Genomic DNA, 15,058 nt, shown 5'->3' on the forward strand with positions numbered 1-15,058 from the left:
ATAATTTGTGGAATATATGAAAACTCAACTAGATTAATTACAAGAGAACCTATAATTAATCTAATTGGAATACAAACAACCAAACTAATCACCGAAGTAATCAATTTAATTATTTTGGGCTCAACATAAGAGAACTTATGGAACCCCGAGTAAGTTTATCATAGAATATGACAACCTTAACCATACATGTACTCGACATAAGAAAGAAAACTTATGGAGTACAAACTAAATAACCAAACTGGTTGATTAATTTAGTTCCTAATGCTCGACATATAGCATCTTATGGAACAACTAACAAGCAAATAAGAATAACCGACTTAGTTGTATAATGCTCAACATAAGACACTCAATGGAGCCTTCACGGTAAAACATAACAGGATGGATGAATGAAGAACAATACCGTGGATAACATACAAGGATTTATTCTATTTTCCATCATAACGATATAATAGACTTTATCCTTGTCAAACAAAAGATATCATCCTATTTTCCATCAAATACATGATTGCATAGGCATAACTTTTGTATATGTCAAAAGTCCATTCGTCCTTTCACCAATACGAATACTGATTCATAAACGACTTTAATTTTGACCGCAATATGGGATCTTCAAGTTCACGGACGCAAACAACACATCCCATAAAAATATTGCAGTATCACAAACAATTAAAATGCTGCAATAAACATCCTCCTCCAAATATTTTTAGAATTTAATACCAATAAACCTAAAAATAAACATAAGAAGATGAAAACAAAAATAGATATGTGTAGTCACAATCATCGCTATTCAAAGCACTAGTTATTCTTCCAGCTAATCCAAAAAGAAGACATCCTAGGAAAATAAGAAAATGCATTACTCATCACCTTCATCATCGGACAATTTCCAAGTAGCTTGAATTGAATCCAACTCTTCCTTGATCTCGGGACACTTGGTTCCAATTAACGACACTTGATCTTTTAAGCACTTCACTCTTGCATTTACCTTGCATACACCCTTGTAAATTTTTTGAATAAGCCTCAAGGTAGTAGGGTCTTCAACATCAAGAGGAGTACCTCTTTGTCGCTTGCGAACATTTTCCCTTGTACGCCGAAAAGTACATGGACGAACAAGTTTGGGAACCCCAAGAGAATTTCCAATAAAATCAAGTCCACGATCACAGCAAATTTGGCTAATCAAACAAGGATAGCCTAACATCTTGATGTGAGAAGTCATCGTCATCATCTGAAAGATGATAAAGCCACAAATATCAAGATATGTATTGCCATATGCAAGGAAGAAGACCAATTCCGCAAACTCATAACTCCACCAAGAGTTCTCAATTGTGGAGGGACAAAGGTTAGAGATACCGAGTTTTCCAAACGCCATTAAAGCAATACTAAGATCATTAGTAGGAAATTTTCCTTGACTCCAAATAATCTTCTTTCCACAAAGTCCAATAGATATATCATCATATGAAGGACGTTCATCACTTGGTCTAGGTAACCGTACGTTGCCCAACAGTATTTTGGTGACCTTTGAAATTAACTCTCTATTAACAAGAAACCTTTCTCTATTTATCATGGATTTGAATTCCATCTTCTTAAAATCAACATCATGAATGTTGGCATAGAAAATCCTTGTTAGATAATCAAAACCTTCACCGAGGCCATTAAAGATATTCCCAAGATTGAACTTTTTGAAGCAAGCTAAATACTCTTCATATCCACTAAAGGTTTCCAATTTCTTTTCTAGAATAAAACCTTTGGAAGCAATCCTATCAAAATTTCTAGCACAAGAATCATTCACAAACCTAATTTTAAGAGAATTTTGATCACAAGGAGGATTCAAGCTAGAGGATTTTGAGCTTTTAGAACTCCTTTTCATGCTTCTAGGAATCAACATAAAGAGATACACAAGAGGATATTACTTACTTGAAGAGAACCTCAAACACCCTTCCTTTTTATTTCTTCAAAGAAGCTTTAATGGTGGAGAAGCACAAACCCTAGTTCACGTACGCGGACGGAAGATGAGAAATGAGAAGGTTCGCAGACCACCAACATATATATATCCCTCATTCATGGGATTGGGTTGTACATGAACCGTGATCCACAAGACTTAAGGAAAAATCTTAGCCCTTTCCACATAAGTGGTAAGCAACCAACAAAAAGGTGGAAGAAAACAGAGGTAATAGAAAGTTAACCAAACAACAACACAACTGTACACAACTCAAGCCACTTCTTGCCCCACATCAAGATATGTACAAATGGGGGAAGCCAGTCTTGTTACCAAGAGGCATAATGCGCAGAGGAATTTTCATGCGACACATCTGGTTGATAGGTGTGAACAGTCCTTGTAGTATAATCAAAATAATAATGATAGTCATGGCAGCTGGAGCTTTCTATCCTTCGTTGGTTCGAGCTAGAAGAAGGATATTTCCGATATCTGGGTTGCTCAGTATTAACTGTTTTAACACGACCAACACCCTTTGTGGAAATATTCTTAGACTTAACAGAATTAAGTTTTTCTAAGAATTTAAAAACGCCTTCGAATGCTTTAAACAGATCTTTATCAATTGATCCATCACGATAGTATTCCTCATAGAGATCAAGAGTTAATCTAGTGAGGTTCCATATTCTTGAGCGTATTGAACGTTTTCACGATTTTTCTTACCTTTTATTTTTTTTCTTCAGATTGCTTCTTAACATCCAAATCTCCTCTTTTAGATGAAGTAAGATTATCATGAGAACCCAGAGGTTTTAACCATAACAATCTTTAAGGAATTATGTCGTGCGTTACAGATGCCAGGAGCAAGTTTTTCAAAGAAATTTCCCATAGGGCAATTTATATGGAACGAACAAACACAAACTTATTAGGTTTACCATGTTTGCCTGATCTGATACCAATTGAAAAAGCGGGGGTCTAACAACACCACCCAATATTTCGCTTAGCAATCTGTATGGACTAACTCCGAAATACTTTGCTAGAGAATCAACTAGACAGTCGGACTAAATCTAGATAAAAGTATCTCAAGGAGTTAATATCTCTCTCTTGATTTGATTTTTACTCAATCTAAAAACAATAGTGAGTCTTTATCAAATACAAGGAATACTTGGACGGTACCAAAGACCAATGTCCAAGGATCAATCAATATCAATCAACAGCCAAAGGTTGGATTTCCAATTGATGATCACGAACGCACAACCTGTATTATTTCAATTATATAAAATATAATGCAGAAAAGAAATAACACAGACACCAGAAATTTTGTTAACGAGGAAAACGCAAATGCTGAAAAACCCCGGGACCTAGTCCAGATTAAATACACATTGTATTAAGTCGTTACAGACACTAGCCTACTGCAAACTAACTTCATACTGGGCTATAGTTGAACCCCAATCAGTCTCCCACCGATCCAAGGTACAGTTGTACTCTTACGCCTCTGATCCCAGCAGGATACTACGCACTTGTTACCTTAGCTGATCTCACCCATAACCAAGATTTGCTGCAACCCAAAATCACAGACTTGATAATAAATAGATCTGTCTCACACAGAAAAGTCTATCAAAGGATAACTTTGTCTCCCACAGATAAAACCTAGGTTTTGTTCCGTCTTAAGATATAAAATCAAGATGAACAGGAACCAATTGATAATCCGGTCTTATATTCCCGAAGAACATCCTAGATTAATCAATCACCTCTCTACAATCCTTCCTAACTACACATGCGGTTTGTCGAGGAAGCACAAACTGTGAGACGAAGATATTTTTGACTTCTTTATCTTGCCTATCGGAGAACTCTCACGATCTCAATCCAATCAATCGATTGTACTTGTACGATAGAAGATGCAAGATCAGATCACACAACTACGATAAAGTAGTATCGGTCTGAATTCACAATCCCAATGAAGTCTTTAAGTCGTTAACCTGATTTTAGAGAAGAAAATCAAAGGTTAATGGAGATCGACTCTAGCGGGCACATTAGTAGCACACAGACGTGTGGGGATTTGTTTTGCACAATGCTAGATGTCTCCTTTATATAGCCTTAAAATCAGGGTTTTGCGTTAGGTACAAAGCAATCCTTATTCACCGTTAGATGAAAACCTGATTTAGATTCAAACTAATATTTCTCAACCGTTAGATCGAAAACTTAGCTTGTCACACACACTTGGGTATATGTTTACTGGGTTTGTGAAAACCATGCCCAAACGTGTACGTGTATATTGGTTCAACATAGTAACCCAAAAAGGTTAACCATACGAGCATTTCATATCAACCTTGTTCTTCTTCACCATAACTAGTTCAATTGACTCAAATGAACTAGTTAAAGAGTTATTCAATTTCTATGAGATCTTAGGTAACTACACAAGACACAATTGAAACAAAGATGATTCGATTCGATTGAATCGGCTCATGAACATTATAGTCACGGTTTGCATAAAGCATTCCTTAGTAATTTAATGTTTCATGTCCAGAGCACATCTTTAGATCATAACCTCTTAAGTTCACAAACAAGTTCGCGGACTTAAATTAATCGGTTGAGGTTTCAAACTCAGCAGAAATTCTCGGAAAGAGAACTTCCGCCAGTTCGCGGACTGAGTTCACGGACTTAGCACATAAACGAGTTTTGAAAAATCCAGCAGAAATTCTCGGTCGAGAACTTCCGAAAGTTCTCGGACTGAGTCTGCGTACTGGGTTCGCGGACCTGGCAAGCTAATTCAACAATCCTCCCGATTTCTCTTGATCATCAAAGTTCGAAAACTTCGGTTCAAGGAATACATGATCATGTATTCTAAACTCTCATTTCAATCGTTGAGACATTCAGAGGATGCTATGTAGTCGTTATTCACAGACCGAGTCACGTCAGAGCAATTCTCAAAGTGTTTAAAACTTTTCACGACTTTCGTCACTAGGTGAAGATAAACTTGATCAAAGCGAAACGCTTTACCAACACACGATTTCGATATAAAAGATAAGCAATGAATGCTCAGTTCGAAATGTCAAATGTGTATGATCTAGTCTATATAGCATACGACTTTTGTCTCATAAGAAGTAGGAGATAGAATAGATAGACTTTTGAGCGATAGATAAGTTCAAGTCTCCACATACCTTTTTGTTGATGAAGTTCCACGGTTCCTTGAATAGATCTTCGTCGTTGTATGATGAATCCCCATGAATTCCTTGAGCTCAACTACACTTTTCTATCCTAGTCTGAGACTTAGCTATGTGGGATAGAAATGAAGACTTACAGTTTTGATCACTAACATTGACAAACATGCTTGAGATAGCAACGCATGCGAGGTCGACTGATCTATGCTCTAACACCTAGGTTTGCAGGTCACGTGCAATTACTAAGTCATAGTTCAGACTGGTCAGTTTAGTACAGGAAGACTTTGCAGTATATTTTGGAGACATGTGAAAACGTCAAAACATTCCCTCTTTGCATGAGATGTTAATGATGAAGAAAAGGTGTTTCATCAGCTCTCTCTTTTCGAGAGAAATGCCTATTTCAACACGTTATACCTCTTTAGGGAAAAATCAAATTATGACGATTGAGCATATTTTCCCATTTTAGGAATTATTGGATCAGGATTTGTATGGATAAAAGTAGATAGTCGTTTTCCTGAATCTATTGGATTTATAATGTTTCTTAAATGAATCTTATAGATTCTTATAGATATATAATTTTGGATTATAATAGATAAGTTAGGATTATAATAGATAAGTTCAGATTTACAAATTGCATCATATGTTCCTTTCAAAAAAAAAAAAAAAAAACCATCCATAAGTTGAGGTGGTGGGTGATGTGTGGAGGTTGGTAGTGATGGTGGTTGGTGGTGACTGTGGTGATTGTTTTCAGTGGTGGTAGTTGGTGGTCGATGGTGGGTAGTGATGTTGTTACTGGTGGTGGTTGTTATTGGTGGTGATGCGGTGGTTGGTGGTGGGCGGTGTAAAAACATAGCATGATGTGATAAAAAATAAAAAATAAAAAAATTGTCCATAAGAATCCATGAAACTCTTGCGGTGTGGGTTGAGATTGATATAAGATAATAGCATACATATTTTGCCTACAAATATCCATAAGAATCCATATGTATCTTGGCCCTCAACTATACTAATAAATCTTAAATGAATTGAATACCTAGGATATTCGTGGAATCTAAAACTATCCTAATTGAATACCATGGATATTTAATGATTCATTATAAATCCTAATCGAATATCTTGGAGTTTTTAGGATTGTTAAATATCTATTTAAATCTTAATCCAATACACCCCTGTTAGATTTAGGTTCTTAAGAAAGAGATCTTGGACTTTGTTGAGTTTGATGAAAAACATCATGAAATTTGTCTTTTCAACTCTCATAAGGTGATATCTCCCTTAAATAGTTTACTGACTAGTATTTCTTCCCGGCTCTCTCATGGAGGAGATCGTTTGAGCACCGAAGCCTTTCAAACTTCATTTTTACTCTGATCTACAACTCTCCCGAGCTCCTTGAGGAAGGTATAAAAAATCTTTGAAATAACAAGAAATCTTAAAGAAAATCAGTAAAAAACGCAGATCTGTTAATCTTGAGGGTCTTCTGGACTTCTCAGATCGTGAAGATCATGTTTGAGTCCGAGCTCTACTCATTCATCTCAACAGAAATCTACTTTGTGGTGTGAAAAACACTTTTCTCATGGAGATTATGAAAACAATATAGAGTTGTTATTAGGGAGGTAGATTAGATCTTCATACCTCCCTGTTTCTAGCGCCAAAATGTAGTTGCATCTTTTCTGATGACTACATCCAAGTGAAATGAAATACTAAAAACTGTTAAAACATACAAGATTCAACTCTGAACAAGATGTAAAGAGCATGAAATGTAAAGATTGACACAAGCATATCACGTAGTTCGTCCATGAAGACCTACGTCCACGGGAAAGAATATGTTTTCTTATTGATTATAAGGTCTTACCCTTGAAAGAGTTACAAATCTCTTCTAGATTTCTCACTTTCTCTCTATCTAGATCTCTCTCAGGAATTCTCTGTAGAAAGACAATCTAAGATTACATAAGTTGTCCATCTCCTTCTACATGGACTGGTATTTATAGGCAAAATAAACTCGTGGTGGTCTGATCGTCCGAGTTCGATGAGCTGTCTTCCATCATCCTGGATGCCTCGGACTGGCTCTATACTATCCCTCGTGATGGCTAGTCTGGTTCTTCCTCCGAATAATCTCGCTCTCCTTCACCTCGTGCTGCTCTTGTATGGAGAACCTCGTGCTCTATCACCTATGGGTAGTAGTATATATCGTCTGAGTCTTCCATCACGATGCAGATCTCCCCACGTCTTGTTCTTATCCTTCATTAAATGCGGTCCTGCTTTTTAGACTTGACCGTCTGAGCAGATTAGACCTTTACTTACACGTGTCATTCATGTGATGCTCGTGCAGTTGCCTCGACTGAGACAAACCCTTCTTTTTAGAGGATGATTCGATGCTCTCATGTCATCGTATTATTATGTAATCATCCCTTGAGATGCTGACACGTGGCCGTCGGGTATTTTACCCACACTCACCTGTTTTCGAGATGTAATGTTTAACTCAAGAGTCACTAGCTAGTCTGTTCCAGTTGAATAGATTTTACATGGGGGCAGAAATTTTGATGAGTACCTTTGGCATATTCTTCTGGGTCTGGCTGCCTCATTAGATTTCTCTGTCAGAGACTACACATGTGGTGGGGATGGGATAGCATATCATCTGCGGTTCTAAATGAAAATTTTATTAGATGGTTGTGGATATTAATGAGTGTTTGTGTCTAGACCACGCTTTTTTTGTTGATTGTCGATAATATCGGATCTACTTCTGCAAAAAATTTAGTCATCATATTAATATTAGAGTTTTTGTAGTACAGATCAGAGAAATGAGTTCTGCCGAGGTTCGTCATGTCTCTACAACTAAGGTCCGGCCAGCAAGTTGCATCGATGGATCAACCAAAAATCATAGACGAATTGATTTGAATCCAGTTGATCTAGCATTTCTAAGAATAGCATACATGCAAAAGGGTTTACTCTTCAGTAATGATGAGAAATGCATCATTGAAAAGATAAGTAATCTTAAAACTTCTTTGTCACGTACACTTGATGATTTCTTTCCTCTAGCCGGTCGTCTTGCTGTTGAAAATCATGAAGATGATAACACCATCTCCGTCTATATCAATTGCAACTTTGAGGGTGTAGATTTCATCCATGCCACGGCAGACATATCTGTGGAAGACATCGTCTCTCCAACCTATGTTCCTCAAAGCTTAATCGATCCGTTATTTTCCCTCACTGGTGTACCAAACTACAAAGGTCAGTCGCATCCTTTACTTTCTGTTCAGGTAACCGAGCTGCGCGACGGTGCCGTTTTTATAGGATGCAGTGCAAACCATTCGGTATGTGATGGTACATCATTTTGGCACTTCATTAACTCATGGTCTGAGATTGCTAGATCTGCCGACAATCATGTTTCATCTCCTTCTCCGGTGTTTGAGCGGTGGTTCATCAGGGAAACTGATTGCCCCATCCGTCTTCCGTTCTCTTTGGCTGACAAATTGTCGACGGCAGTAGGTGATAGCAATACTACTGAAGTTTCACCACTTGAAGGTCTTGTAGAGAAATGTTTCCATTTTACTAAAGCAAACATTGCAGCGTTGAAAGCGAGGGTCAATTCAGAGATGGTAATATCATCATTACAGGCTCTATTAGCTCATGTTTGGACAGCCGTAATACGCTGTAGGAGCTCTTTAAACGACAATTATGATGATAGCCGAGTTCTTCCGGTTATGCTATTGATGAATAACAGAACTAAGTTGATCCCACCACTGCCGGAAACGTACTTTGGCAACTCACTAGTAGTGGGATTGGTAACTCTGAAAGAAGGTGAGCTGATCAAGAAGGGATCCGGTGTCCTGGCTTCGTTATTGAAGGAGATGGTCAACTCCAACAATTTTGAAAAGAGTAGAAGTTTCATAGAATCATGGATGGAGAAACCTATTACGCCGGGGCCTGGTGGTGATGTTCCAGAAATTTTCAGGAATATGTTTGTAGCTAGGAGTTCCCAGTGGTTCAACATGTATGGTAATGATTTCGGTTGGGGGCGACCAATTGCTGTAAAAACAGGTAGAAACGGCAAAAACTATGGCACAACTACTGTGAGTCCAGGACCAGTTGAAGGAAGTGTTGATATTGAAATTTGCCTACCGGTTGAGGTCTTTAAGGCTATGGAGAATGATGCTGAATTCATGGAAGCCTTTTCATCTTAACCATTTTTTTCTTCTATATGTGGTGAGCCTTCTGGGTTTTACCCCACCGCATCCCAAGTCTAGTGTATCCAGAAAAATGTATGTTACTCAAGCCAACTCCACAAATAGCATTGCATTTCCAAATGTATGCATTTTTATAATCCTTGTGTTTCTAGAAAAGATTACTATCATTTTACCTAAAACCATACTAAATTAGAAAGTGATCGTACCTATTTTCCAGAAACGAAGGGAGTTATGTTTATTGCAAAAGAAAAAAATATCACTCCAAACCAATTCCTGGGAGACTACTATTCGAAAAGCTTTAGCAATAGGTTTTGAATTGCATCTCATTTCGAATCCATTTAACATTCCAAGTCAATTGATATTTTTTCCCCATAACAAATGAGATCGGTAATTCTCTTAATCATGCAGATGTCACAAATTCGTCAGCATCAAATTCTTAGTAGATCAAAAAAAAATAAAACATAAATCATCTCTGCAAATCATGAAGAATCCTATTTTGAGGCATAATTAAATTATTTTGAGGCATGCCTAATGATGCCAAAACAGGATCGCTAGGTATAAAAAACAGTCACCCCTTATCCACCATTTTTTCATAATGGCATAACTACCCGTACATGATTAGTGTTGATTACAATTAGATATAATGATAATGATTAATTAGGAATGTTTAAGGATTGATTAAAATTATGGTGGGTTTGTTTGTCGAATTCGCTTTCAGGATTCATGTAAATTCCTCTTGTGTTTGGTAACTCATTTAAGATTCTTAGGATTCATACAATTTTTTTGGTTTAAAACCCATGTATTGTTTGGCCTTACCTCCATAATTCTTAAAATTGTATGTATATGTGATATAGAGTTAAATAAATGGGTCCATAAATCCCTTGATAAGTTTCCCAGCAAATCTTAGGGGGGAGGGGTAGGACTCTATATGTAGTATTTTCTGGAAAAGTGATTCCCATAGGAAATGTGATTCCAGGGATTTTAGCAACCAAGCGTACCGAGGGAAACATAATTTCACTAGATCCCCTGAACTCATAAATCCCGCCTTTAAAATTCTGCATCCAAACCTACCATGTAGTAAGTTAGTAGAGAAATCAGATTTATGTGAGAGAGTCGAGATTTTTTAGAGGAAGAAGAAGAAGTGAAAAAAACAACAACTTGGGATTTGAAATTTTAGTGATTAGTGTTGAGGGGTAAATCTGATTCTGGTCCTACCCGTCCTATCTACACCAAATGACTACACTTTCTAGAAAATGGTACCATAGAACTTTATTTCAATTGTACTATGCACCTATTTATATAGATTTTCTCAAAAACCCATTCCTTTATGACATCATGTCACATGTGCTAAACTCCCTTGATTACCACTAGTGTCACTCCTTCTCTAATACAACCTTTTTTCCCCTTAATTCCATCCTTATCCTTTTCACCTCATGGATACTTCTTAGTGGACTTGGGCTTGAGTCCCCAAGTCCCATACGTTTCATGTCGGGTTTATAACCCCTTTTAGGGGGGCCTAGTCTTGTTAAGGGGTAATAATTTTGATGTATCAACTTTAGTCCCCTGAATATTGGGTCAATTGTCAAACGACGCGGTAGCCATATGATATCCCGTTGTTTCATTAAAACGGGAGGTCTTCACCGCTCCTTACGCCGGCCACGTGTTATTTCGTCCACTTGTCCGTCTGTGAAGTTATTGCGTCGTTGTGAGGGTAAATCACCCGATGGCCACATGTCAATATCTCAAGAGATGGTATCATGATGAGATGATAGTATAAAAGAACCGAATCATCTGGTGAAAAGGTGATTTCGTCTGAAACGAGACACCTGCTGCAAACTTCACATGAATGACGCGTGTAAGGAGCAGTCCAATCTGCTTAGACGGTCAAGTCTAAAAAGGAGGACCGCATTTAATGAAGAGATAAGAGCGGATCTACATCGTGACGGAAAGCTCAGACGATTTATACTACAACCCAGAGGTGATGCAGCACGAGGTTCTCCAAGGAAGAGCTACACGATGACAAATAGAGCAAGACAATTTGGGAGGAGAACCCAGGAAGCCATCACGAGGGACAGAATATAACTTGCACTACACCATTTCCAGGATTTTGTCACAGGCTATATCTATTACTAATTGAATTTGTAACGATTACCGTACTAAATAGCCCGCTATTAACAATTGTGATTGCTTTTGTAACGGTTTTATCTGTAACAAAATGCAGATACAGTTACATAAAAGAAACGTAACAATAACTGTCACAATTGACCTAATTTTATGATAGCGACACGTGTTTTAATCATCACGTATAAACCAACGATTTTAACTGTTACACCATAACTACAACAATTCACCAAGAGACACGTGTCATTTTCTTGTTACGACTAAAGTAACGGATATAAGTGTTACTGTTATTTTGCAACATTACTGGGGAAGACACGTTTTTATTTTACTAACAATTTGTGTTACGGTTTTTCTCGTGACAATTCTTTAATTAAATTAAAAAAAAGTACATCCAGGTCATGATTATAGACCTGGGCTTCCAGTTTACAGGCCTATAATACTGGTTCTCATCCTGGACTCGTACTTCTAGTGTACAAGCCTACAATACAATTAAACTTGAAACCCAATTGCAGACCATTCTTTTTGGAATTGCAATTCATACATTCACAAACTGCATAAAGGAAGTCAATACATTCAATGTAGAAGCTCAAAGAAAGTAATTTATCCAAAAAAAAATTCAATCTTATTCATTAGTCTCAGACAAGAGTTATAATTGCAAAATAAGTCAAACATTTTTCAGCACTAAATTAAGTCCTCAATCTGAAATTCTTTTCCAAACCTAACTAAGAAAGTTCAAAATTATTCATACAATATAGAATTTTACCCGTCAAACTTCACCATTTATGTCTTTGATCGCTAACTTAAATTCAATCGCATCTAGACAAAACAGACATGTAGAACCAAGAAACAAAAATGCGTAGTCAGTTCAAGTCCCAACAATACCAAAAAATACATGCAAGGACAACATATGCTGCCCCTACAAATCAACACAAACCATGATCAGACCTAAGCTTCCCTAACAAAGGTTGCATTTTAGGATGACAACTAAAAAACAGTGAATAAACACTTTACCTGTATATCACAAATTAACACAAACTCAAAAGTGTTAAGACTTCAAACTGCAGATCAAAGTTCAAAGTATGTCAATAGATTTCTGAAGCTGTGAAAAAATAGATAAAGGGACCATGTAACACGAAATTCAGACTAGTGAAGAGATTTTAGGGTAAATGAGTATCAATACTTACCACAGAGGGTCGGATTCCTCCTACTGCAGTATAGAGGAAGTTCTCCAAAAAGTATTCATTCATTTTATCCATTAGGTTTAAAATTACACAAAAAAGGATGAAATTCTGATTTCGATGATGATGAACTTGGCCAATACTTCATAAATGATATCAAGTAAAACATCCATGTGTTGTGTCTCTGGTTCACATACGACAAAGAACGTCGTTCCTGCAAAGCAAATCAACATCAGTACAATGACTTTGTTCAGTTCTTAATACACAGTAGAACAAAATAAGTTACTAAAGTATACTTCATATTCCCTCCTTAACATAAGGTCAAGTCAATAATTAACAAAGCAGTATGAAGACAAGGTCAAGTCAGTACATTAGCTCAAAGTCCAGGCACATGTTTCAGGTAATTTGACAGATTAAACCTAGATCTAGGTCATGTAAACAGCAAATGTCTCATCAGCACCGGGTATACAATCATGCAATAAGCGTGAAAACATAAATAAAGAAAACAGGGAAAGAAGAGGACTATAAGGGAATTACTTTTGTGGAATGTTGTTGGTATGCAAATACTAATATCACAAGGGGGATATGAACTGTTCTCCTTACAGTAAGAATAAGATACCTGATATCCAGTTCCCCTTGATGTGCAACCATTGCCGCCAGCTGTGTAAATATCTCACTTAGTTCGGTAATAGTGGATTCCACATTCTGAAGAGTTTAACTGTATGGCTTTAAGAGTAGTTGTCCTGCCTCAGAACAACCTGCTGCAACATAGAAACTTTCATCTGCAGGGTTGTTGTACCAAGCATGGCTTCCATAAAAGTAAACCACAAGGTTGGAAAATGCCTGAAAAGCAAGGGGTGTGGACATAATAAATTATGAGACATGATCAACAACAAAGCAAATTTTGAGAATATTAAAGTACTCACTCTTAACGCAGCTTTATATAGAGATGATGAGCGCATATAGGCTTTCATGAGCCTGAATATCATTGTAGTTACTAATCCAAGGATGACCTTCCAAGAGAAATATAATTAGGATCACAAAGAAAGAAATTCAGCAGTATTTTTTAACAAGATGAGAATATTAACTTAATGCCTAAGCAGCCATCACTCATTTACGTGGGTCTTTATTCAATAGACGCTTGAAAAAATGCTTGGCTTCAGAAGATAAAGAAGGCCAAGGAGGTTCATCGAAACTTGAGTCCACCCTAAAGGCCCGAAAAATCCCAGACTCTGGGCGCGCCCAGAACGGACGACTTCCAAAAGTATATATGATATCACACCAATATAAGATCTATGTAGAACCTCAGGTGCAACATAGTATGCACTTCCAACGATTTCAGTAAGCCTTTCATCTGCATCGTGTCAGATAAATTAAAAGTTAGAAATGATAGATCTCCATGGTGCTTAACACAAGTTGTTCTTACATAACGAAATCATGTAGAATCCATTCATAGACAACAACAACAACAACAACAACAACAACAACAAAAGCTGGGAACCAAGATTCAGTAAGATGGGAACCAATTTCAGGTATCAAAACAAACATGGTTGACACCTGAAGTTGTTTATGTGAAAGAACTGCTAAACCAGCAAGTAATATGTGGCACTTAGGTTTGATGAAATTATAAATTGGAGAACTAAGAAAAAGAAATAAAGGTATAGAGGAAACTAGCATATTGATATTCAAGCAATTAAATCTACCACCCATTGCATAGTTAATGATATTAGAGTCAGAAAAGCATAATCGCCATTATAGTGCAAATATGTGTTTTTCCTAATAGAGTATAAATTGAAATGTCAAAAATGCATGTAAAAGGAATTAAACTAATTATTCATGTTGATCGTACAAAGTTAGGTAATCAGGGGCAGGACACCTGGAGTTAGAAAAGTATAACAGGCATTTATAGTGCCTACGTGTGATTCTTCCTAAACAAAGTATGAATTGAAATTAACAAAATACATGTAAACTAAGAATTCTGGATGACCTTACATAGTCAAGTAAACACAATATGGGAGTGAATTGTGTCACATTAGAACATAAGACAACAAAGCCTGTCTAAAAATATTTTCTAGCCAACAATATATTCACAGTGCCAACATGTTAGAGATATCACTTTACTCTAAGAAATTAACAGTCAGAGCGTGCTGCCTCTATATCAAGCACATATATGATAAACCTCCAGGTGTTCTTATAGAACAAAATCAAGCAGAATCCAACAGTAAAAAATATAAAGGTACCCATCCATTCATCTCTATTCACAGAAAACAACAACAAGACAAAAGCTAGGAACATCCAATAGGGTACTAAAGTGTGGTGAAATTACACATTGGAGAACTAACAAATAAGAATAAGGATACCATGATGACTAGCATATGGAGTTTTAAGGCAATTAAATCTACTAACAATTTGCAAAGCCAGATGATATTCGAGTCAGGAAGTATAATAGTCATTTATAGTGCAAATTCTTGTTTCTTGCTGGACAGTATTAAA

At 36.9% G+C, this 15,058-nt stretch overlaps 1 protein-coding gene across 1 annotated transcript; it reads left to right on the forward strand.

Annotated features, from left to right (window-relative positions):
• Positions 1-7,880: 7,880 nt before the first annotated feature.
• LOC113325124 (protein ENHANCED PSEUDOMONAS SUSCEPTIBILTY 1-like) lies at positions 7,881-9,263 on the forward strand. Its single transcript, XM_026573348.1, has one exon. The coding sequence runs from the start codon at positions 7,881-7,883 to the stop codon at positions 9,261-9,263; it is 1,383 nt and encodes a 460-aa protein (XP_026429133.1).
• The last annotated feature ends 5,795 nt before the right edge of the window (positions 9,264-15,058 follow it).

This window comes from Papaver somniferum, chromosome 11, assembly GCF_003573695.1.
Source record: "Papaver somniferum cultivar HN1 chromosome 11, ASM357369v1, whole genome shotgun sequence".
NCBI classification, from domain to species: domain Eukaryota; kingdom Viridiplantae; phylum Streptophyta; class Magnoliopsida; order Ranunculales; family Papaveraceae; genus Papaver; species Papaver somniferum.

What these genes read in the sequence shown, in the direction of transcription:
- LOC113325124 (XM_026573348.1), top strand. Translation starts at nt 7,881, where the DNA reads ATGAGTTCTGCCGAGGTTCGTCATGTCTCTACAACTAAGGTCCGGCCA.